General features: G+C 48.3%; 2 protein-coding genes across 2 annotated transcripts in view; one reads left to right on the plus strand and one right to left on the minus strand.

Moving 5' to 3' along the window:
* Window positions 1-7784, minus strand: part of LOC307016325 (transcription factor IIIB 90 kDa subunit-like) — a 20605-nt gene extending 12821 nt beyond the window's left edge. The window contains exons 1-5 of the mRNA XM_079645366.1: window positions 7384-7784; window positions 5293-5489; window positions 4550-4630; window positions 2877-3050; window positions 2639-2784 (exon numbers count right to left, since the gene is read on the minus strand). Of these exons, the coding sequence (XP_079501492.1) occupies window positions 2639-2784; window positions 2877-3050; window positions 4550-4630; window positions 5293-5470 (579 nt within the window). The 5' untranslated portion in view covers window positions 5471-5489; window positions 7384-7784. The remainder of the gene's footprint in view (window positions 1-2638; window positions 2785-2876; window positions 3051-4549; window positions 4631-5292; window positions 5490-7383) is intronic.
* A 275-nt stretch (window positions 7785-8059) lies between these two features.
* Window positions 8060-16694, plus strand: serpina10a (serpin peptidase inhibitor, clade A (alpha-1 antiproteinase, antitrypsin), member 10a). The gene is made up of 6 exons (XM_079642508.1): window positions 8060-8211; window positions 8800-9084; window positions 9732-10025; window positions 11134-11407; window positions 11592-11739; window positions 15756-16694. The coding sequence occupies exons 2-6, from the start codon at window positions 8814-8816 to the stop codon at window positions 15933-15935; spliced, it is 1167 nt and encodes a 388-aa protein (XP_079498634.1). The 5' UTR covers window positions 8060-8211; window positions 8800-8813; the 3' UTR covers window positions 15936-16694.
* The last annotated feature ends 7277 nt before the right edge of the window (window positions 16695-23971 follow it).

The following is a 23971-nucleotide window of genomic DNA, read 5'->3' on the forward strand; positions in this document are numbered from 1 at the left end:
GCAGGGATCAGGGGCAGAGGTCAGGGGCAGGGATCAGGGACAGGGGTCAGGGGCAGGGATCAGGGGCAGGGATCAGGGGCAGGGATCAGGGACAGGGATCAGGGATCAGGGGTCAGGGGCAGGGATCAGGGACAGGGATCAGGGGCAGGGGTCAGGGATCAGGGGCAGGGATCAGGGACAGGGATCAGGGACAGGGGTCAGGGATCAGGGACAGGGGTCAGGGGCAGGGATCAGGGACAGGGGTCAGGGATCAGGGGCAGGGATCAGGGACAGGGATCAGGGACAGGGGTCAGGGATCAGGGACAGGGGTCAGGGGCAGGGATCAGGGACAGGGGTCAGGGGCAGGGATCAGGGGCAGAGGTCAGGGGCAGGGATCAGGGACAGGGGTCAGGGGCAGGGATCAGGGATCAGGGATCAGGGGCAGGGATCAGGGGCAGAGGTCAGGGGCAGGGATCAGGGGCAGGGATCAGGGACAGGGGTCAGGGGCAGGGATCAGGGGCAGGGATCAGGGGCAGGGATCAGGGGCAGGGATCAGGGACAGGGATCAGGGGCAGGGATCAGGGGCAGGGGTCAGGGGCAGGGATCAGGGACAGGGGTCAGGGGCAGGGATCAGGGGCAGGGATCAGGGGCAGGGATCAGGGGCAGAGGTCAGGGGCAGGGATCAGGGGCAGGGGTCAGGGGCAGGGATCAGGGGCAGGGATCAGGGGCAGGGATCAGGGGCAGGGCTAGTGCTCATGTACTGCGGAGCGCATAAAGCTTAGCAGACTCTTCTCGCTAACCAAGGATCACTTCTTCGTCAGTGCAGGGAAGGCTACGCAGTATGCAGGCTACTGTCCCGCAGCTGCTGCCTCTCTGTTGGACTCCGGTACAGCACATTACTCACGAGACGTTGAGTGAGGAAGGCCCAATCCCAAATCACCCCCTCGACCCCACCCTACCCTCTGTAGCCACACTCGCAGCTCAACGAGGCTCCCTCCTGTCAGATGGAGGGAGTAAATACAGCAGCAAGCTTTGGGGGACTCCCCTCTCTCCGGCAGAAACAGGAAATGCCGTAACTGTATGTAACAACGGTTTCAAATCAGCATCTCTTTGACAAAAAGTGTAAATTAATAACTCAAATAAAACTCCTAACATCTTTCATTGTGTTACTTTTTTGTAAAGCTCTTTTAGTTTTAAACCTGATGTTTATAAGCTTCTTAGTTTTTGCAACAGTCTGTAAATATACACAACTTTATAATAAAATGCACACATTGACCTTTTTCTAGACTAACCACAGGTATGATCCTAAGTTAAAACATATGAGGTTATCATGAGGTCGTTAACATCGCAGTTTATCAGTGCATGTTTGCTGGAACTACTTGTAAACAGCTTGTTTCCAGAGGGACACACACAGCGTGACTCCGGTCAGGTAGAGACCGGTCTCAAGTCAGCACCGCTGCAGACTCGCTGTTTGAGGGCTTGATAGCCCACTCCCACTCCACACCGCTCCACACTCGTTGGTTTGGAACAGCCCTCAATATGGCGGACCCTCCGCGTGAACGCGCAAACGGAGGGGTAGGGTGTAGGGGTAGGGTGTAGGGGGCGGTTTGGGAATGGGCCTAAGTGTGGGGGGCAAACACACTAACCACTCCGCCAACACCACAGTCACCCCCACCGTGCGGGCCGGATGAGAATGTCTGGAGGTTAATGGTCACTGCTCTAGGGAGATGATGATGATGACGTGGGTCTCAGCTAACCTGAACTAAGCTTTGAATATATATATATATCCATTATATACTGCTTTGAACCAGTATCCCTGCATCTTGTGACACCCTCTCTGTATATAAGCATGTGAAGGACACTGTACTAGGGATGTAACGATACCAACAACTTACGGTACGATAATATCGCAATGAAAAGTCCACGGTACGATATTTATCGTGATATTGAAAAATAAAGAAAAAAAATGTGATTTTCTTTTTTTTTTTACTTGAATTTTTTTTTTTTTTTATAATAAATCTGATTTGTACAGCATTTTAGTAGGATAGTAGTATTTTAAAGTGTCAACAATATAATAATCAGACCCTGCAATAGAATAAATCAAGTTTCACTTTAGTTTTTCAAGTAACTCAACTCTAACTCACTAACTCACTCACTCACTCACTCACTCACTCAGCATCATCAAGGTTATCTTTTAGGAATATGAGCATGTCCACATTTCCAGGTAGAAGCTGGGATGTTTGGGCGTTTACAATATCCCCTGCTGTGGAAAGAACTCTCTTGCTTGGTACTGATGTTGCTGGGACAGAGAGATATGCTTTGGCCATGGGTGACCGCAGTGGGTCAAACTGTGCATTGTCTCTCCACCACTTCAAAAACAATACAGTTTTTGCCAAGAAGGTGAGGCTTATTGACAGGGCGAGATATACTGTTGGTACTTGTCAATGTCTCTAGGTATGTACATGTAGCCCTGCAAATACGATGTCCTTTTGTGTTATCTGTTGTTTGGTGTTCATGTTGTAACGTACTTGCCGCCATGTTGGACATGAAAAAGAGATCGATGATCTCAATGGGACCATCTGGTTAAATAAAGGTTTAAAAAAAAAAAACCTTGCGGCCCGATATATCGTTACATCTCTACACTGTACCATATGCTCTATGTGTGATGACTACTTCCTGTCTTGCAGGGATAATAAATACATGGATCCTGATTTGAAACTTTTTCTAACACATATACAGATACACAGATATACAGACTATCCGTGGGTCCTACCTGCAGCAGGTCACTCAGGTCCAGCAGCATGTCTGAAACACAGCTCAGGAAAACCAGCACAACCAGCGGGGGTCAGAGGAACAGCATTATATCCTTCAGAATAAAAGCAGGGGAGAGAGGATACGTGGCGTCCCCTCAGTGCGACACACCAGGTAGAGGCAGGCGGCGATCACGTGCTCCGTCTTCCTTCCTCGAGTCAGGTGCTTACTCACCACCATCTTGAAGAAGTTGAAGGCCGTGTCCAGGCAGTGTTGGTTCAGTTTCAGCTGACTGCCCAGCTGCTGGATCTGACGCTTCCCTAACACATGAAGGCAGCTGTCAGGTGGCTGACAGGGAGCTGACAGGAGGCTGACAGGGAGCTGACAGGAAGCTGACAGGAAGCTGAAAGGACGCTGACAGGAAGCTGACAGGAGAATGACAGGAAGCTGAGAGGACACTGACAGGCAGCTGAAAGGAGGCTGACAGGAAGCTGACAGGGAGCTGACAGGGAGCTGACAGGAGGCTGACAGGGAGCTGACAGGAGGCTGAGAGGAGGCTGACAGGAGGCTGACAGGAAGCTGACAGGGAGCTGACAGGAAGCTGACAGGAGGCTGATAGGAGGCTGAGAGGAGGCTGAGAGGAGGCTGATAGGAGGCTGAGAGGAGGCTGAGAGGAAGCTGAGAGGAGGCTGATAGGAGGCTGAGAGGAGGCTGAGAGGAAGCTAACAGGGAGCTGACAGGGAGCTGACAGGAGGCTGACAGGAAGCTGACAGGGAGCAGAGAGGAGGCTGACAGGGAGCTGAGAGGGAGCTGACAGGAGGCTGACAGGGAGCTGACAGGAAGCTGACAGGGAGCTGACAGGAGGCTGACAGGGAGCTGTACAGTATGAGAACATGAGGTTTCAGTGTCTCTGTAGATTAGATTAGAATCTGTAATGACCACACAGCCAGGCTGGTGGAATTTGTGTTCAGTGCAGATTATTACAGCTTGTTCCATTCAATTCAACATACAATAAACAGACAATAAAAAGTACAACACACAGCACAGGGCAAATACATACATCATGACATATACTGTATACATAAAGTTCAAGGTGTGATGGATTGTGATTCTTCATGAGGGTTATTTAGAGTCCATTTAGTGTCCGTATTGCAAAGGGAAGAAGCTGTTTTGGAAGCGGGTGGTTTTGGTGGACAGTGACCTACAGAATGAAAACATGAGGATTGAGTGTCGCTGGACACAGGCAGCTGACAGGAGGCTGGCAGGAGGCTGACAGGGAGCTGACAGGAGGCTGACAGGGAGCTGACAGGAAGCTGAAAGGAGGCTGGCAGGGAGGGAGCTGACAGGAGGCTGAGAGGAGGCTGACAGGGAGCTGACAGGAAGCTAACAGGAGGCTGAAAGGAGGCTGACAGGGAGCTGACAGGAAGCTGACAGGAGGCTGACAGGGAGGGAGCTGACAGGAGGCTGAGAGGAGGCTGACAGGGAGCTGTCAGGAAGCTGACAGGAGGCTGACAGGGAGCTGACAGGGAGCTGACAGGAAGCTGACAGGAGGCTGACAGGGAGCTGACAGGAGGCTGACAGGGAGCTGACAGGGAGCTGACAGGAGGCTGACAGGGAGCTGACAGGAAGCTGACAGGAAGCTGACAGGGAGCTGACAGGAGGCTGACATGGAGCTGACGGGGAGCTGACAGGGAGCTGACAGGAGGCTGACAGGAGGCTGACAGGATGCCGACAGGAGGCTGACAGGAAGCTGACAGGAAGCTGACAGAAGGCTGACAGGGAGCTGACAGGAAGCTGACAGGAAGCTGAAGGTACTTACCAGCCTGCAGGGTCTGCGCTCTGGATTCTTTACCAACACTCGTATGAAAACCAGAACCAAGCAGCGGCGCCTTCACTGGACCTACACACACACACACACACACACACACACACACACACACACACACACACACACACACACACACACACACACACACACACACACACACACACACACACACACACACACACACACACACACACACACACACACACACACACACACACACACACACACACACACACACTTAGTGTATCTGTACAGTATGAGAGCATGAGGTTTCAGTGTCTCTGTAGATCAGATTAGAATCTGTAATGACCACACAGCCAGGCTGGTGGAATTTGTGTTCAGTGCAGATTATAACAGCTTGTTCCATTCAATTCAACATACAATAAACAGACAATAAAAAGTACAACACACAGCACAGGGCAAATACATACATCATGACATATACTGTATACATAAAGTTCAAGGTGTGATGGATTGTGATTCTTCATGAGGGTTATTTAGAGTCCATTTAGTGTCCGTATTGCAAAGGGAAGAAGCTGTTTTGGAAGCGGGTGGTTTTGGTGGACAGTGACCTACAGAATGAAAACATGAGGATTGAGTGTCGCTGGACAGTATGAGGACATGTCTCTGGGCAGTATGAGGACATGTCTCTGGGCAGTATGAGGACAGGTCTCTGGACAGTATGAGGACATGTTTCTGGACAGTATGAGGACATGAGGATATGTGTGTCTCACCGTCAGCGGAGACAAACTGTCCCACTGCAGAGGACACGCCCCCCGACCCCTCTACGAACTGGACCTCGGAGACGATGATGTTGTCCTCGAGGACAGACCCGCAGCTGGTACAGACAGCGCTGCCTCGGGCCTGGTCCACGTCAATGTCCCCCCCCCCACAGCTCCTGCAGACCCTCATGGTGAGGTCAGAGGTCAACCTGGGGGGGGGGCCGGGGAGTTCAATAATACTATTACAACTAACCCTAACATACCATTACTACTGTATTCACTGTTAATGCTACTGATGCTACTGATAACCATTACTACTGTATTCACTGTTAATGCTACTGATACCATTACTACTGTATTCCCTGTTAATGCTACTGATGCTACTGATAACCATTACTACTGTATTCACTGTTAATGCTACTGATACCATTACTACTGTATTCCCTGTTAATGCTACTGATGCTACTGATACCATTACTACTGTATTCACTGTTAATGCTACTGATACCATTACTACTGTATTCACTGTTAATGCTACTGATGCTACTGATAACCATTACTACTGTATTCACTGTTAATGCTACTGATACCATTACTACTGTATTCACTGTTAATGCTACTGATGCTACTGATATAATTACTACTGTATTCACTGTTAATGCTACTGATGCTACTGATACCATTACTACTGTATTCACTGTTAATGCTACTGATGCTACTGATAACCATTACTACTGTATTCACTGTTAATGCTACTGATACTACTGATATAATTACTACTGTATTCACTGTTAATGCTACTGATGCTACTGATATAATTACTACTGTATTCACTGTTAATGCTACTGATGCTACTGATATAATTACTACTGTATTCACTGTTAATGCTACTGATATAATTACTACTGTATTCCCTGTTAATGCTACTGATGCTACTGATATAATAATTACTACTGTATTCACTGTTAATGCTACTGATACCATTACTACTGTATTCACTGTTAATGCTACTGATACTACTGATATAATTACTACTGTATTCACTGTTAATGCTACTGATGCTACTGATATAATTACTACTGTATTCCCTGTTAATGCTACTGATACCATTACTACTGTATTCACTGTTAATGCTACTGATGCTACTGATATAATTACTACTGTATTCACTGTTAATGCTACTGATGCTACTGATATAATTACTACTGTATTCACTGTTAATGCTACTGATATAATTACTACTGTATTCCCTGTTAATGCTACTGATGCTACTGATATAATAATTACTACTGTATTCACTGTTAATGCTACTGATACCATTACTACTGTATTCACTGTTAATGCTACTGATGCTACTGATATAATTACTACTGTATTCACTGTTAATGCTACTGATACTACTGATATAATTACTACTGTATTCACTGTTAATGCTACTGATGCTACTGATATAATAATTACTACTGTATTCACTGTTAATGCTACTGATACCATTACTACTGTATTCACTGTTAATGCTACTGATACTACTGATATAATTACTACTGTATTCACTGTTAATGCTACTGATGCTACTGATATAATTACTACTGTATTCACTGTTAATGCTACTGATGCTACTGATATAATTACTACTGTATTCACTGTTAATGCTACTGATATAATTACTACTGTATTCCCTGTTAATGCTACTGATGCTACTGATATAATAATTACTACTGTATTCACTGTTAATGCTACTGATGCTACTGATATAATTACTACTGTATTCACTGTTAATGCTACTGATATAATTACTACTGTATTCACTGTTAATGCTACTGATGCTACTGATATAATAATTACTACTGTATTCACTGTTAATGCTACAAGGGTAAGGGTTGGATTATTATATATATATATATATAGTAGGCTACATGTGATATCATTATATCAATGTGTTATTATCTATGATGTCCTGTTGATGTTATTGAATACAGATCGATAATAAGATAATAGATCGTATCATAACTTTAGTACACGTATATAATAAGTATAACAACAGTAGTAAATGTATATAATAGGTATCATAACAGTAGCTTTTTATAACAGTATGAAACTGACCGTTTGTTTTCTTCCTGTGGCGCGGTCTAATGACGTCATCTGGAGCTCATAGCTGCTGGCGCGGGAAGATGAAGCAGGTGTGAGGAGGAACCACGTGTCTCCGTAAACAAACACTATCATTACAAATACAATATCATGTGTTTTATATTTATTTGATATTATAAATCAAACCGCAGTCCGGATAGCGGAATGGATTCAGGTTTGATACCAGGAGCACCCCCTCCCCCCCCGCAAACCTAATGGATTCACCCAGGGCTCTGGATTCACCCAGCGACGCTTGATGACGCTTCCTGTTCACACACACACACACACACACACACACACACACACACACACACACACACACACACACACACACACACACACACACACACACACACGCACATATTGTATATTTTATATATTGTATATTTCATATATTTTTGTTAGTGTCTCGTGCTGCTGCAGCGCCCCCTGTTGACTTGAACAGGTAAGGCCATGACATCAGGCTGCTCCCAGTGCGCATGCGCGGTTCTGTTGTTGTTAGAGAAAATGAGGTCCGGAAAAAGCGTCTTCACAATAAAAGCGTGAAAGTGTCGGAGCGCTGCAACGGAGTGAAGCGGGACGCTGTTTGTTTCACATTTAGTTTAATCTAATTGTTATGTCAAAGCAAAGATAACTTCACGCTTCCTCTCCGGGCCGCCTGGAGTCTGATCGGGGGCCCTGCGTGGGGACGGAAGGTTTATTTTGAAAATCAGTGACTGGAAGTGATGCTGATTGAACAGGGCTCGATGTTCATGGTGATGCGCATCTCGGGAAAATACTGAAACACAAAGAAGATCAACAAAGGTTTGTGTGTTTGTGTTTTTTATGTGCGTGCATGTTTACTTTTAAGGGTGTGTGTGTGTGTGTGTGTGTGTGTGTGTGTGTGTGTGTGTGTGTGTGTGTGTGTGTGTGTGTGTGTGTGTGTGTGTGTGTGTGTGTGTGTGTGTGTGTGTGTGTGTGTGTGTGTGTGTGTGTGTGTGCGCGCGCGCGCGTAAGGGTGTGTGTGTATGTGTCTGCTTGCAAGAGTGTGTCTGTGTGTGTGTGTGTGTGTGTGTCTGCGCTTGTAAGGGTGTGTCTGCGCTTGTAAGGGTGTGTCTGCGCTTGTAAGGGTGTGTCTGTTTTTGCTTTTTAGGCTGTGTGTGTATATACCGTCTAAAGTGTGTGTGCTTGTAAGGGTGTGTGCGTGTGTGTGCTTGTAAGGGTGTGTGTGTGTGTGTTTGTAAGGGTGTGTCTGTTTGTGCTTTTTAGGGTGTGTGTGTGTGTATTTAAGTATTACATATATGATGTATTTATATCGTATACATATTTTATCTTTAGTATATTTGTATTGATCTGTATATGGTAATAATGATTGCAGTTACGTTGTTAGTGATGTTCCCGTCTCCTTCGCAGAGGGTGCTGTTACCATGGCTCCCTGTGCCCCTCTCTCATTGGTCGGCCTCCTGCTGCTTGCCTCCTGTCAGCCCGCCTCTCTGCAGGACCTGACCAATAGGAACGCAGACTTCGCGACCCGGCTGTACCAGGCAGTCTCCAGCCGGACAGACGACAACGTCTTCCTGTCCGTCTTCACTTTGTCCTCCGCGCTGCTACCACTGCTGAGCGCTGCTGCTGGACCAACCCAGGACCAGCTGATGCAAGGCCTCCGTCTGCAGGGCCTGGACCCCCAGAGCCTCCCAGGTAGGAACCAGGTCCCCCCCCCCATCACACTTCCTCCTCCATGCTTCCAAGCCAGAAGCCAAGAGAGAGCAAAGCTGTCATCAAGGCGAAAGGGGGCTACTTTGAAGATTCTAAATTAAAAAATCATATTCTGGATGTGTTAACAGTTTTTTGTTAGCTAGATAATTCCACATGAGTTCTTCCATAGTTTTGATGTCTTCAGTATTAATCTACAAAGTAGAAACAAATAAAAATAAACAAAAACCATTGAATGAGAAAGTGTGTCCAAACTTTTGACTGGTACTGTATATGCACAAACGCAACCTCTCTATCTACCAGCTCACACTCTTCATCTTCTGTTTTTTTTAACCGGCGACCCTTCGGTTCCAAGACCAAGTCCCTACAGACTGAGCGACTGCCGCCAGTTAGGAACCAGGTTTATAGAGACAGGCAGTTTATGGCCACTAAAGGTTTTGATTACAGGGATAACAGCATCTTACTCCGGCTGGGATGATCCAGATCCAACTCAAAGGCCAAGAAGATGGTTAAATCAGGAAGTAGGAAATGTAAAATGAAGCCGGTGTAAACTGGTTTCGGCTCACATGATGAGTACCGTCAGTCAGTGTCTGAGACCTCATGATGGTCAGTAATCCAGAATCTGTCCTCAGACCTGTTCCAGAGTCTCAGGAGCGCGGTGGAGGATGCCAGCCTTGACATGAACCTGAGGCAGGGCACGGCCCTCCTCCCCAGACAAGGCCTCCAGGTGTCCTCGTCCTTCCTGGACCTGGTTCAGACCAAGTATGGAGGGAACGCTCAGAGTCTGGCCTACACTACACCATTGGAAGCGGCCAGCACCATCAACCTGTTGGCTCAGGAATGGACCGGAGACACCGTCAGGGAGCTGGTGACCGACCTGGACCCCCAGACCCAGCTGCTGATTGCCACTGCTGCTGCTTACCAGGGTAAGTTTCAGAGTTACCTCCGATACCAGTTTCAGAGTTACCCTCCGATATCAGTTTCAGAGTTACCCCCTGATACCAGTTTCAGAGTTACCCCCTGATACCAGTTTCAGAGTTACCTCCGATACCAGTTTCAGAGTTACCTCCGATACCAGTTTCAGAGTTACCTCCGATACCAGTTTCAGAGTTACCCCCTGATACCAGTTTCAGAGTTACCCCCTGATACCAGTTTCAGAGTTACCCCCTGATACCAGTTTCAGAGTTAACCCCTGATACCAGTTTCAGAGTTACCTCCGATACCAGTTTCAGAGTTACCTCCGATACCAGTTTCAGAGTTACCTCCGATACCAGTTTCAGAGTTACCTCCGATACCAGTTTCAGAGTTACCTCCGATACCAGTTTCAGAGTTACCTCCGATACCAGTTTCAGAGTTACCTCCTGATACCAGTTTCAGAGTTACCTCCTGATACCAGTTTCAGAGTTACCTCCGATACCAGTTTCAGAGTTACCCCCTGATACCAGTTTCAGAGTTACCTCCTGATACCAGTTTCAGAGTTACCTCCGATACCAGTTTCAGAGTTACCCCCTGATACCAGTTTCAGAGTTACCTCCTGATACCAGTTTCAGAGTTACCCCCTGATACCAGTTTCAGAGTTACCTCCTGATACCAGTTTCAGAGTTACCTCCGATACCAGTTTCAGAGTTACCTCCGATACCAGTTTCAGAGTTACCCCCTGATACCAGTTTCAGAGTTACCTCCGATACCAGTTTCAGAGTTACCTCCGATACCAGTTTCAGAGTTACCTCCGATACCAGTTTCAGAGTTACCTCCGATACCAGTTTCAGAGTTACCTCTGATACCAGTTTCAGAGCTACCCCCTGATACCAGTTTAAGGAGTTACCTCCGATACCAGTTTCAGAGTTACCTCCGATACCAGTTTCAGAGTTACCTCCGATACCAGTTTCAGAGTTACCCCCTGATACCAGTTTAAGGAGTTACCTCTGATACCAGTTTCAGAGTTACCTCCGATACCAGTTTATTAAAGTATTGAGGATTGTGTTGTTTATATGTTTGTCTTGTTGTATAAATAAAGTTTTTTGTGTGTTGCAGTTAAGTTCAGTCCGTCCTTTAACGAGTCCCTCACCCAGGACGAGCGGTTCTACGTGAACAAGTACCGCGTGGTGATGGTTCCCATGATGTTCCGGGCAGATAAGTTCTTCCTGGCCTACGACCTCGGGCTGAAGGCTGGCATCCTGAAGCTGCCGATGGCCAGCGGGGCGGCCATGTTGGTGGTCCTGCCCGATGAAGACGTGGACATCACTTCAGTGGAGGAGGCAGTGACCGGAGACCAGATCCAGACCTGGATCAGACAGCTGAAGAAGACGTGAGGCCTCCTGACCCCTTACTTCCTATACCCTCATCTCCTATCCCCTCATCTCCTACCTCCTGACCCCTTACCTCCTACCCCTTATCTCCTATACCCTCATGTCCTAACTCCTTCATTCCTTCCATCCTCGTTCTTGACGTGATTTATTTTAGTTTCTTGTTTATGTTTTGCTCCGAAACAGGAAGTTGGAGGTGCAGCTTCCTCGCTTCCTGTTGGAACGCTCTTACTCTCTGCGTGACGTCCTGCAGACTCTCAATATCACTCAGGTGTTCCAGGAGGAGGCCGACCTGAGCAACATGGGGGAGGGCGAAGCTGTGAAACTCACCCAGGTGAGTCTCTGGGGGGAGGGCGAAGCTGTGAAACTCACACAGGTGAGTCTCTGGGGGGAGGGCGAAGCTGTGAAACTCACACAGGTGAGTCTCTGGGGGGGGGCGGAGCTGTGAAACTCACACAGGTGAGTCTCTGGGGGGAGGGCGAAGCTGTGAAACTCACACAGGTTAGTCTCTGGGGGGGGGCGGAGCTGTGAAACTCACACAGGTGAGTCTCTGGGGGGAAGGCGGAGCTTTGAAACTCACCCAGGTGAGTCTCTGGGGGGAGGGCGGAGCTGTGAAACTCACAGGTTGCGGTCAGATAATCCAAAAATCTGCTCCTATCGTCTATCCCTATCGTCTATCCCTTGACCTCTAAGTGAAAGGTCTATGATACGCCAGCATACATCATTTTGTGCGTCTGCTGCTGTGGGGAAACTATGGAAACTACAGTTTTCTATACAGAGGACTACAACATGGATGTTTAATAAGAACGAGGGACTCATCTAGAGACTCTGCACCGTGCTCTGATGCTGTTGCTTTATGCTTTATGAACAACAGAGAAACATATTCTTCATGACCAAAGCTGGAATTGAAATAAAAAAGGAAAGTTAAACTTCTGCTCGTCACCCTCTCCCTCCGGTCCACATTAATACAAATGATCCCAATACGTATGATTGGATGAAAAGATCTTAAAATCAATACAGATGTATTTATTATAAACGTTAGTCCTTAACATCTATCACTGTGTACATCATTCAAACATCTTTTAAAAGTTGAGCAAACCCCACACAGCTCAGTGAAATGTTGACTTTATTTGATCATTTCAGTAAAAACTAACGTTCATATTTCTCTTTTTGATTATAATACTGATGAACGTTCAAAACAAAGCACTTTGGCAACTTACCACCTACGTTTTAAAAAGCTTAATAAGCACCGTAACTTTCATGATATCATTTCTCCGTCATAATCGTTTGTTTCCGTGAACGGCCGACTGTTGTGTGACGCAAATGCAGCGTTTTCTCCTCTCCTTTCGGTGAGGGAGGTCCAGTGGTTCCTAAGCTAAAGGAGGTTATAAAGGAAGTTTGAAACCTCCTTTCCTTTCATTTGGAGAATTGGAACGGCTCTTATCATGGCTGCCACTGATGTACTTCCGGGTCATTGGACTTGGTTAGGAAGGTTCCTAAGCTAAATGGACTATTGGAACGCAACCCCAGTCTGTTTGTTGTCAACACTTCCTGTCTGTCAACAATTCCTGTCTGTCAACACTTCCTGTCTGTTGTCAACACTTCCTGTTTGTTGTCAACACTTCCTGTCTGTTGTCAAGACTTCCTGTCTTTTGTCAAGACTTCCTGTCTGTTGTCAACACTTCCTGTCTGTTGTCAATGTCACTACCCAATCTGCAGCTCTGCCCGATCTGTACTGCACATTAGGCTTGGGCGGTATGACGGTATTACGGTATACCAGGGTATTTCGAAATACCGTCGGTATGATTTTCAATACCGTGACGTCACAGACTGTGCGCCAAATCATAGATGCGTTTCATTCTATTACACTGACATGGAGTTTTGACAGGGATGACATTGGTTGTAATGCACAGCACGCGCCAGCAGAGGGCAGGGGAGGGCAGTCCGTCTTTCCCGCTCTCAGAGCTCAGCACAGAGCTGAGCTGAGCAAGATGGCGGCAGCATTTGCCGGCCCCGAACTCGGACAACTAGTAAAAAAGAAAAATGCCTCTGCGCCTGTTTGGGACTATTTTGGGTTTACTCGTCGCCAGTGACTTCATCCAGCAAAACGAGAGACAGAGGCACTTCTTTGGGAATGTTTAAGACGGGGTGAGTGAGTGTTGACATTTTTTAATCCTATGCAACTGGTTGATGGTTTTGTAGTCGAGGTCGGACGGTTTTAAAAACGAAAGCATTTACGTGCTAAACATTTGAGCGAGTAATCCAATGAATCAAATGGAAATAAGGTTTTTAACACGTGCACGGAATAATATTGCCCAATTAGTTAGTGAATATAGCAAACTTTATTCAATAAGTGTTAGAAATTAAAATCAATGTTTTAATGGGGAAATGTAGTTTAAACATGCCGTCAGTTTTAATGCTCTTTTATACTGAAAAACCAGAAATTCTTGTGCACAAGCAGTTAAGCTTTTATTCTGAAAATCCTACATCTACGCATTTAGCATGTGGCTAATATAAGATTTCCTAAAGAGGTGAATTTAGTAGCGAAATGATATGGAGTGGTGCAAACCGAAGCCTACTGATTTAACACTACAACTATAGATGTTGAGATACTACCATGCCGAATATTAAATGAAGGTACAGTTTATTTGAATAGATTATTGTTTACAGACGAGAGTAGCATGTGACAACATCCGGAATGACCGGAAACCAAACGAGCCGAGAAGTATTTTTTAGAGTATTGATTACAGCGTTTAGAATGTGTTACATGAAAAGTGATGAAAGAGAATATGAGGAGAAAAGGCGTGTTAAGCATATATTGAATGTGAAAAGAACCTATCCTCTGTTTAAATGCAACAACGGACATTGGAGACGAGGTGAGCCGGCTGGCGGGGAGGAGCCAGCAGAGGATATATAAACAGCACCGGAGGAGAGATCCACCTCTTCTCTTCCCTAACGAGGAGCGGATCACAGCTGTTTGTCTGACTGAACAATATCATGCTTGTGACCAACCCGCGCCTTTTTTAATTAAAGTACCCAATTGAACTTTCACAGAGACTCCATTTAGTATCCTATTTTAAAGCTTCTCTCCTGGTCGGGAGAATAACGAACACAGGTTACATAAGTCAAGTATTTACTCCCGGAAAATGTTTATGTATGATGATATATTGTTAACTTAGCTCACTATGGAAACAACGTCGGACATCTACAAACGCGTCCTGTATCCGATCTCAAAATGTGCCATTTGCACAATGTGTCATGTGTGCAGCCCTTGTTTTGCCCTTGCGCGCACGTCGCGGCACTTTGCGAGCGTCTACCGGCTCGGCTGCATTTTACACCGAACATATAATATACCGTTCGAAACATCTATTTGCCGCCAAACGCCACCTCGCTCAAGTCGACCCAAGTCATACCGTCAGTGGCGGCTGGTGGAAAATATTTTTGGTGGGGCTGTTGATAGTGAGTAAAAAAATGTTTGGGGGGAGAAATTACCCCTTAAATTGGGACTGATAACGTCATATACCGTATACCACGGTATGATGTCAGCAAGGTATGACGGTATGAAAAAAATGATACCGCCCATGCCTACTGCACATGATGAGCGAGATGGTCCGCCATATTGGACAACTCCGGACGACAACCCAAGAAGGACACTTGACACAGTGGCTTTTGGCAAAGCTGAAAAATAACACTCGAGAGAGAGATGAGTTATTGTTATCACAACGTGACTTCCCTTTTATTTAACAACTCTTTTTATTGGGTTCTTTTATTTGGGGTTCAGTTCATTGTCAGAATAAGTGAGAAATGGATTTAACTTCTGTTAGACAGCTATCATACTGAATACATATTTACTGTGAATGTATGCAAACATCTATGGCATATGGCTGTCTAACAGAAGTTAAATTCATGTCTCACTTATTCAGACAATGAACTGAACCCCAAATAAAAGAACCCAATAAAAAGAGTTGTTAAATAATAGGGAAGTCACGTTGTGATAACAATAACTCATCTCTCTCTCTCTCTCGAGTGTTATTTTTCAGCTTTGCCAAAAGCCACTGTGTCAAGTGTCCTTCTTGGGTTGCCGTCCGGAGTTCTCCAATATGGCGGACCATCTCGCACATGGGCACTGCAGATCGGGCAGAGCTGCAGATCGGGTAGTGACAGTCAACACTTCCGGTCTGTTGTCAACACTTCCTGTCTATTGTCAACACTTACTGTTTATTGTCAACACTTCCTGTTTGTTGTCAACACTTCCTGTTTGTTGTCAAAACTTCCTGTCTGTTGTCAACACTTCCTGTTTGTTGTCAACACTTCCTGTTTGTTTTCAACACTTCCTGTTTGTTGTTTCAGGTTTTTCATAAAGCTGTAGTGACGGTTGCCGACGGTGACGGTGCAGGAGGCGGAGCCAGTGTTTTCTCCACGCTGCCCCCCCGACTGACGGTCAACAGACCATTTATCTTCGTCGTCTACCTGCAGGCGAGCGGCGCCGTGCTGTCCATCGGACGCGTCATCGACCCGTCCAGCAAGTGACTCCTAAAGACTACAAGCAGTAAAAACTACAAACCCCATGATTCATAGTGTTTACCATCTGGAGACCGTTTATAGGTGATGTCGTTAGAGAGTTAAACAAATCATATGGAAGGCATGAGGTCATACTATATATTATTATATTAGGTAATGTTTGTTCTGTGTCTGTTATTGAGTAGAGGTGGTAGGATATCCTGTCCGTTACAGCCTCTGGAAACATTTAGTTTTATGTAGCTTGCTCCAGCTGTGGGTCCAATCAGAACAGACTGGATCCGGTCTTCAGGGGTTTCCCAACCTGAGGCATGAGACCCCGCGCAGACTCTGAAGGGTCATTCTGTATATCCAACACGTGTTAAATCAGACATATATCACAGGTTATTACGATTACTATGATTATTATTGTTTGCTATTGTTATTGTTATTCTGATGGTGAGGCCTGAGAGCAGGAACCTCTGGGTACCTCAGCTCTGAGATGTTAATGAACCTAACACTGAAATATATTTATATGTAATCCAGATCATTAGCTTGTTTCCCCTTTAACCCACCAGGCAGTATTACCCGTTAGTGTTGACAGTCTTGTAAGTGAAGGCGGGGCGTTAGCGACCGGCGGTTCTGCGGATGATCACTGAGTCATGCTGAGAGCTTCTTAGTTAACGTTAGCATGATCTTAGCGTGTTGTATGTCTGAAACGTTTCCTGTACCTAAATGAATATTAAACATGTACAACCTGCACTGTAAACAATTAAACATTCAATAACCCTCTGCCTGTCTGATCTCTCTACACATCACAAACCAGTCCACACACTTTCATACCATCACACGCCACCAATCACACAGCAGCAGGTGGACCTGTCTGTCTCTCACCTGTCTCCCTATCTGTCTCTCACCTCTATCCCTGTCTGTCTCTCACCTGTCTCCCTATCTGTCTCTCACCTCTCTCCCTGTCTGTCTCTCATCTCTCTCCCTGTCTGTCTCTCACCTGTCTCCCTTTCTGTCTCTCACCTCTCTCCCTGTCTGTCTCTCACCTGTCTCCCTTTCTGTCTCTCACCTCTCTCCCTGTCTGTCTCTCACCTCTCTCCCTGTCTGTCTCTCACCTCTCTCCCTGTCTGTCTCTCACCTCTCTCCCTGTCTGTCTCTCACCTGTCTCCCTATCTGTCTCTCACCTATCTCCCTGTCTGTCTCTCACCTCTCTCCCTATCTGTCTCTCATCTCTCTCCCTGTCTGTCTCTCACCTCTCTCCCTATCTGTCTCTCATCTCTCTCCCTGTCTGTCTCTCACCTCTCTCCCTGTCTGTCTCTCATCTCTCCCTTTCTATCTCTCACCTCTCTCCCTTTCTATCTCTCACCTCTCTCCCTGTCTGTCTCTCACCTCTCTCCCTGTCTGTCTCTCATCTCTCCCTTTCTATCTCTCACCTCTCTCCCTGTCTGTCTCTCACCTCTCTCCCTATCTGTCTCTCACCTCTCTCCCTGTCTGTCTCACCTCTCTCCCTATCTGTCTCTCACCTCTCTCCCTATCTGACTCTCACCTCTCTCCCTATCTGTCTCTCACCTGTCTCCCTATCTGTCTCTCACCTCTCTCCCTGTCTGTCTCTCACCTCTCTCCCTGTCTGTCTCTCACCTCTCTCCCTATATGTCTCTCACCTATCTCCCTGTCTGTCTCTCACCTCTCTCCCTGTCTGTCTCTCATCTCTCCCTGTCTGTCTCTCATCTCTCCCTTTCTGTCTCTCACCTCTCTCCCTGTCTGTCTCTCATCTCTCTCCCTATCTGTCTCTCACCTCTCTCCCTATATGTCTCTCACCTATCTCCCTGTCTGTCTCTCACCTCTCTCCCTGTCTGTCTCTCATCTCTCCCTGTCTGTCTCTCATCTCTCCCTATCTGTCTCTCACCTCTCTCCCTGTCTGTCTCTCATCTCTCTCCCTATCTGTCTCTCACCTCTCTCCCTATATGTCTCTCACCTATCTCCCTGTCTGTCTCTCACCTCTCTCCCTGTCTGTCTCTCATCTCTCCCTGTCTGTCTCTCATCTCTCCCTTTCTGTCTCTCACCTCTCTCCCTGTCTGTCTCTCACCTGTCTCCCTGTCTGTCTCTCACCTGTCTCCCTATCTGTCTCTCACCTCTCTCCCTGTCTGTCTCTCATCTCTCCCTTTCTGTCTCTCACCTCTCTCCCTGTCTGTCTCTCACCTGTCTCCCTATCTGTCTCTCACCTATCTCCCTGTCTGTCTCTCACCTCTCTCCCTATCTGTCTCTCATCTCTCTCCCTGTCTGTCTCTCACCTCTCTCCCTGTCTGTCTCTCATCTCTCCCTTTCTATCTCTCACCTCTCTCCCTGTCTGTCTCTCACCTCTCTCCCTGTCTGTCTCACCTCTCTCCCTATCTGTCTCTCACCTGTCTCCCTATCTGTCTCTCACCTCTCTCCCTGTCTGTCTCTCATCTCTCTCCCTATCTGTCTCTCACCTCTCTCCCTGTCTGTCTCTCACCTCTCTCCCTGTCTGTCTCTCACCTCTCTCCCTGTCTGTCTCACCTCTCTCCCTATCTGTCTCTCACCTGTCTCCCTATCTGTCTCTCTCATCTCTCCCTTTCTGTCTCTCACCTCTCTCCCTGTCTGTCTCTCACCTGTCTCCCTATCTGTCTCTCACCTATCTCCCTGTCTGTCTCTCACCTCTCTCCCTGTCTGTCTCTCACCTGTCTCCCTATCTGTCTCTCTCATCTCTCCCTTTCTGTCTCTCACCTCTCTCCCTGTCTGTCTCTCACCTGTCTCCCTGTCTGTCTCTCATCTCTCTCCCTGTCTGTCTCTCACCTCTCTCCCTATCTGTCTCTCATCTCTCTCCCTGTCTGTCTCTCACCTCTCTCCCTGTCTGTCTCTCATCTCTCCCTTTCTATCTCTCACCTCTCTCCCTGTCTGTCTCTCACCTCTCTCCCTATCTGTCTCTCACCTCTCTCCCTGTCTGTCTCACCTCTCTCCCTATCTGTCTCTCACCTGTCTCCCTATCTGTCTCTCACCTCTCTCCCTGTCTGTCTCTCATCTCTCTCCCTATCTGTCTCTCACCTCTCTCCCTGTCTGTCTCTCACCTCTCTCCCTGTCTGTCTCTCACCTCTCTCCCTGTCTGTCTCACCTCTCTCCCTATCTGTCTCTCACCTGTCTCCCTATCTGTCTCTCTCATCTCTCCCTTTCTGTCTCTCACCTCTCTCCCTGTCTGTCTCTCACCTGTCTCCCTATCTGTCTCTCACCTATCTCCCTGTCTGTCTCTCACCTCTCTCCCTGTCTGTCTCTCATCTCTCTCCCTGTCTGTCTCTCACCTCTCTCCCTGTCTGTCTCTCACCTCTCTCCCTGTCTGTCTCACCTCTCTCCCTGTCTGTCTCTCACCTCTCTCCCTGTCTGTCTCTCACCTCTCTCCCTGTCTGTCTCTCATCTCTCTCCCTGTCTGTCTCTCACCTCTCTCCCTATCTGTCTCTCATCTCTCTCCCTGTCTGTCTCTCACCTCTCTCCCTGTCTGTCTCTCATCTCTCCCTTTCTGTCTCTCATCTCTCTCCCTGTCTGTCTCTCACCTCTCTCCCTATCTGTCTCTCACCTCTCTCCCTATCTGTCTCTCACCTCTCTCCCTGTCTGTCTCACCTCTCTCCCTATCTGTCTCTCACCTCTCTCCCTATCTGTCTCTCACCTCTCTCCCTGTCTGTCTCTCATCTGTCTCCCTATCTGTCTCTCACCTATCTCCCTGTCTGTCTCTCACCTCTCTCCCTATCTGTCTCTCATCTCTCTCCCTGTCTGTCTCTCACCTGTCTCCAAATCTGTCTCTCACCTCTCTCCCTGTCTGTCTCTCACCTATCTCCCTGTCTGTCTCTCACCTCTCTCCCTATCTGTCTCTCACCTCTCTCCCTATCTGTCTCTCACCTCTCTCCCTGTCTGTCTCTCATCTCTCCCTTTCTGTCTCTCACCTCTCTCCCTGTCTGTCTCTCACCTCTCTCCCTATCTGTCTCTCACCTCTCTCCCTGTCTGTCTCACCTCTCTCCCTATCTGTCTCTCACCTCTCTCCCTATCTGACTCTCACCTCTCTCCCTATCTGTCTCTCACCTCTCTCCCTGTCTGTCTCACCTCTCTCCCTATCTGTCTCTCACCTCTCTCCCTATCTGTCTCTCACCTCTCTCCCTATCTGTCTCTCACCTCTCTCCCTGTCTGTCTCTCATCTCTCCCTTTCTGTCTCTCACCTCTCTCCCTGTCTGTCTCTCACCTCTCTCCCTATCTGTCTCTCACCTCTCTCCCTGTCTGTCTCTCACCTCTCTCCCTGTCTGTCTCTCACCTCTCTCCCTGTCTGTCTCACCTCTCTCCCTATCTGTCTCTCACCTCTCTCCCTATCTGACTCTCACCTCTCTCCCTATCTGTCTCTCACCTCTCTCCCTGTCTGTCTCACCTCTCTCCCTATCTGACTCTCACCTCTCTCCCTATCTGTCTCTCACCTGTCTACCTATCTGTCTCTCACCTCTCTCCCTGTCTATCTCTTACCTGTCTCCCTATCTGTCTCTCACCTCTCTCCCTATCTGTCTCTCACCTCTCTCCCTGTCTGTCTCTCACCTGTCTCCCTATCTGTCTCTCACCTGTCTCCCTGTCTGTCTCTCGCCTCGCTCCCTGTCTGTCACTCACCTGTCTCCCTATCTGTCTCTCACCTCTCTCCCTGTCTGTCTCTCACCTGTCTCCCTATCTGTCTCTCACCTCTCTCCCTATCTGTCTCTCACCTCTCTCCCTGTCTGTCTCTCACCTGTCTCCCTATCTGTCTCTCACCTGTCTCCCTGTCTGTCTCTCGCCTCGCTCCCTGTCTGTCACTCACCTGTCTCCCTATCTGTCTCTCACCTCTCTCCCTGTCTGTCTCTCACCTGTCTCCCTGTCTGTCTCTCACCTCTCTCCCTGTCTGTCTCTCACCTCGCTCCCTGTCTGTCTCTCACCTGTCTCCCTATCTGTCTCTCACCTCTCTCCCTGTCTGTCTCTCACCTGTCTCCCTGTCTGTCTCTCACCTCTCTCCCTGTCTGTCTCTCACCTCTCTCCCTGTCTGTCTCTCACCTCTCTCCCTGTCTGTCTCACCTCTCTCCCTGTCTGTCTCTCACCTGTATCACCTATCTGTCTCTCACCTGTCTCACTATCTGTCTCTCACCGGTCTCCCTATCTGTCTCTCACCTGTCTCCCTATCTGTCTCTCACCTGTCTCCCTATATGTCTCTCACCTGTCTCCCTATCTGTCTCTCACCTGTCTCCCTATCTGTCTCTCACCTGTCTCCCTATCTGTCTGTCTCTCACCTGTCTCCCTATCTGTCTCTCACCTGTCTCCCTATCTGTCTCTCACCTGTCTCCCTATCTATCTGTCTCTCACCTCTCTCCCTGTCTGTCTCTCACCTGTCTCCCTGTCTGTCTCTCACCTCTCTTCCTATCTGTCTCTCACCTCTCTCCCTGTCTGTCTCACCTCTCTCCCTATCTGTCTCTCACCTCTCTCCCTGTCTGTCTCTCACCTGTCTCCCTGTCTGTCTCTCACCTCTTTCCCTGTCTGTCTCACCTCTCTCCCTGTCTGTCTCTCACCTCTCTCCCTATCTGTCTCTCACCTCTCTCCCTGTCTGTCTCTCACCTCTCTCCCTGTCTGTCTCTCACCTCTCTCCCTGTCTGTCTCTCACCTCTCTCCCTATCTGTCTCTCACCTCTCTCCCTGTCTGTCTCTCACCTGTCTCCCTATCTGTCTCTCACCTCTCTCCCTGTCTGTCTCTCACCTCTCTCCCTATCTGTCTCTCACCTCTCTCCCTGTCTGTCTCTCACCTCTCTCCCTGTCTGTCTCTCACCTCTCTCCCTGTCTGTCTCTCACCTCTCTCCCTATCTGTCTCTCACCTGTCTCCAAATCTGTCTCTCACCTGTTTCCCTATCTGTCTCACCTCTCTCCCTATCTGTCTCTCACCTCTCTCCCTGTCTGTCTCTCACCTCTCTCCCTGTCTGTCTCTCACCTCTCTCCCTGTCTGTCTCTCACCTCTCTCCCTGTCTGTCTCTCACCTCTCTCCAAATCTGTCTCTCACCTGTTTCCCTATCTGTCTCACCTCTCTCCCTGTCTGTCTCTCACCTCTCTCCCTGTCTGTCTCTCACCTCTCTCCCTGTCTGTCTCTCACCTGTCTCCCTATCTGTCTCTCACCTCTCTCCCTGTCTGTCTCTCACCTCTCTCCCTGTCTGTCTCTCACCTCTCTCCCTATCTGTCTCTCACCTCTCTCCCTGTCTGTCTCTCACCTCTCTCCCTATCTGTCTCTCACCTCTCTCCCTATCTGTCTCTCACCTCTCTCCCTGTCTGTCTCTCACCTGTCTCCCTATCTGTCTCTCACCTCTCTCCCTGTCTGTCTCTCACCTGTCTCTCACCTGTCTCCCTGTCTGTCTCTCACCTCTCTCCCTATCTGTCTCTCACCTCTCTCCCTGTCTGTCTCTCACCTGTCTCCCTATCTGTCTCTCACCTCTCTCCCTGTCTGTCTCTCACCTGTCTCTCACCTGTCTCCCTGTCTGTCTCTCACCTCTCTCCCTGTCTGTCTCTCACCTCTATCCCTGTCTGTCTCTCACCTCTCTCCCTGTCTGTCTCTCACCTGTCTCACTATTTGTCTCTCACCTGTCTCCATATCTGTCTCTCACCTGTCTCCCTATCTGTCTCTCACCTGTCTCCCTGTCTGTCTCTCACCTGTCTCCCTATCTGTCTCTCACCTCTCTCCCTATCTGTCTCTCACCTGCCTCCCTATCTGTCTCTCACCTCTCTCCCTATCTGTCTCTCACCTGTCTCCCTATCTGTCTCTCACCTCTCTCCCTGTCTGTCTCTCACCTGTCTCCCTGTCTGTCTCTCACCTCTCTCCCTATCTGTCTCTCACCTGCCTCCCTATCTGTCTCTCATCTCTCTCCCTATCTGTCTCTCACCTGTCTCCCTATCTGTCTCTCACCTCTCTCCCTGTCTGTCTCTCACCTCTCTCCCTGTCTGTCTCACCTCTCTCCCTATCTGTCTCTCACCTCTCTCCCTGTCTGTCTCTCAGCTCTTTCCCTGTCTGTCTCACCTCTCTCCCTATCTGTCTCTCACCTGTCTGTCTCACCTCTCTCCCTGTCTGTCTCTCACCTCTCTCCCTGTCTGTCTCTCACCTCTCTCCCTGTCTGTCTCTCACCTCTCTCCCTGTCTGTCTCTCACCTCTCTCCCTATTTGTCTCTCACCTGTCTCCCTATCTGTCTCTCACCTCTCTCCCTGTCTGTCTCTCAGCTCTTTCCCTGTCTGTCTCACCTCTCTCCCTGTCTGTCTCTCACCTCTCTCCCTATCTGTCTCTCATCTCTCTCCCTGTCTGTCTCTCATCTCTCCCTGTCTGTCTCTCACCTGTCTCCCTGTCTGTCTCTCACCTCTCTCCCTGTCTGTCTCTCACCTCTCTCCCTGTCTGTCTCTCACCTGTCTCCCTGTCTGTCTCTCACCTGTCTCCCTATCTGTCTCTCACCTGTCTGTCTCTCACCTCTCTCCCTGTCTGTCTCTCAGCTCTTTCCCTGTCTGTCTCACCTGTCTCCCTGTCTGTCTCTCACCTCTCTCCCTGTCTGTCTCTCACCTCGCTCCCTGTCTGTCTCTCACCTGTCTCCCTATCTGTCTCTCACCTCTCTCCCTGTCTGTCTCTCACCTCTCTCCCTGTCTGTCTCTCACCTCTCTCCCTGTCTGTCTCTCACCTCTCTCCCTGTCTGTCTCACCTCTCTCCCTGTCTGTCTCTCACCTGTATCACTATCTGTCTCTCACCGGTCTCCCTATCTGTCTCTCACCTGTCTCCCTATCTGTCTCTCACCTCTCTCCCTGTCTGTCTCTCACCTGTCTCCCTGTCTGTCTCTCACCTCTCTCCCTGTCTGTCTCTCACCTCTCTCCCTGTCTGTCTCTCACCTCTCTCCCTGTCTGTCTCACCTCTCTCCCTGTCTGTCTCTCACCTGTCTCACTATCTGTCTCTCACCGGTCTCCCTATCTGTCTCTCACCTGTCTCCCTATCTGTCTCTCACCTGTCTCCCTATATGTCTCTCACCTGTCTCCCTATCT

The sequence above is a fragment of the Notothenia rossii genome, assembly GCF_949606895.1.
Source record: "Notothenia rossii genome assembly, chromosome: 8".
Lineage (NCBI taxonomy): Eukaryota > Metazoa > Chordata > Actinopteri > Perciformes > Nototheniidae > Notothenia > Notothenia rossii.

Excerpts from the sequence above, each read along its gene's own strand:
- serpina10a (XM_079642508.1), top strand. The coding sequence starts at position 8,814 with ATGGCTCCCTGTGCCCCTCTCTCATTGGTCGGCCTCCTGCTGCTTGCC. Across the intron at positions 9,085-9,731 it reads GGACCCCCAGAGCCTCCCAG|ACCTGTTCCAGAGTCTCAGG; the intron begins GTAGGAACCAGG and ends ATCTGTCCTCAG. Across the intron at positions 11,740-15,755 it reads AAGCTGTGAAACTCACCCAG|GTTTTTCATAAAGCTGTAGT; the intron begins GTGAGTCTCTGG and ends TTGTTGTTTCAG.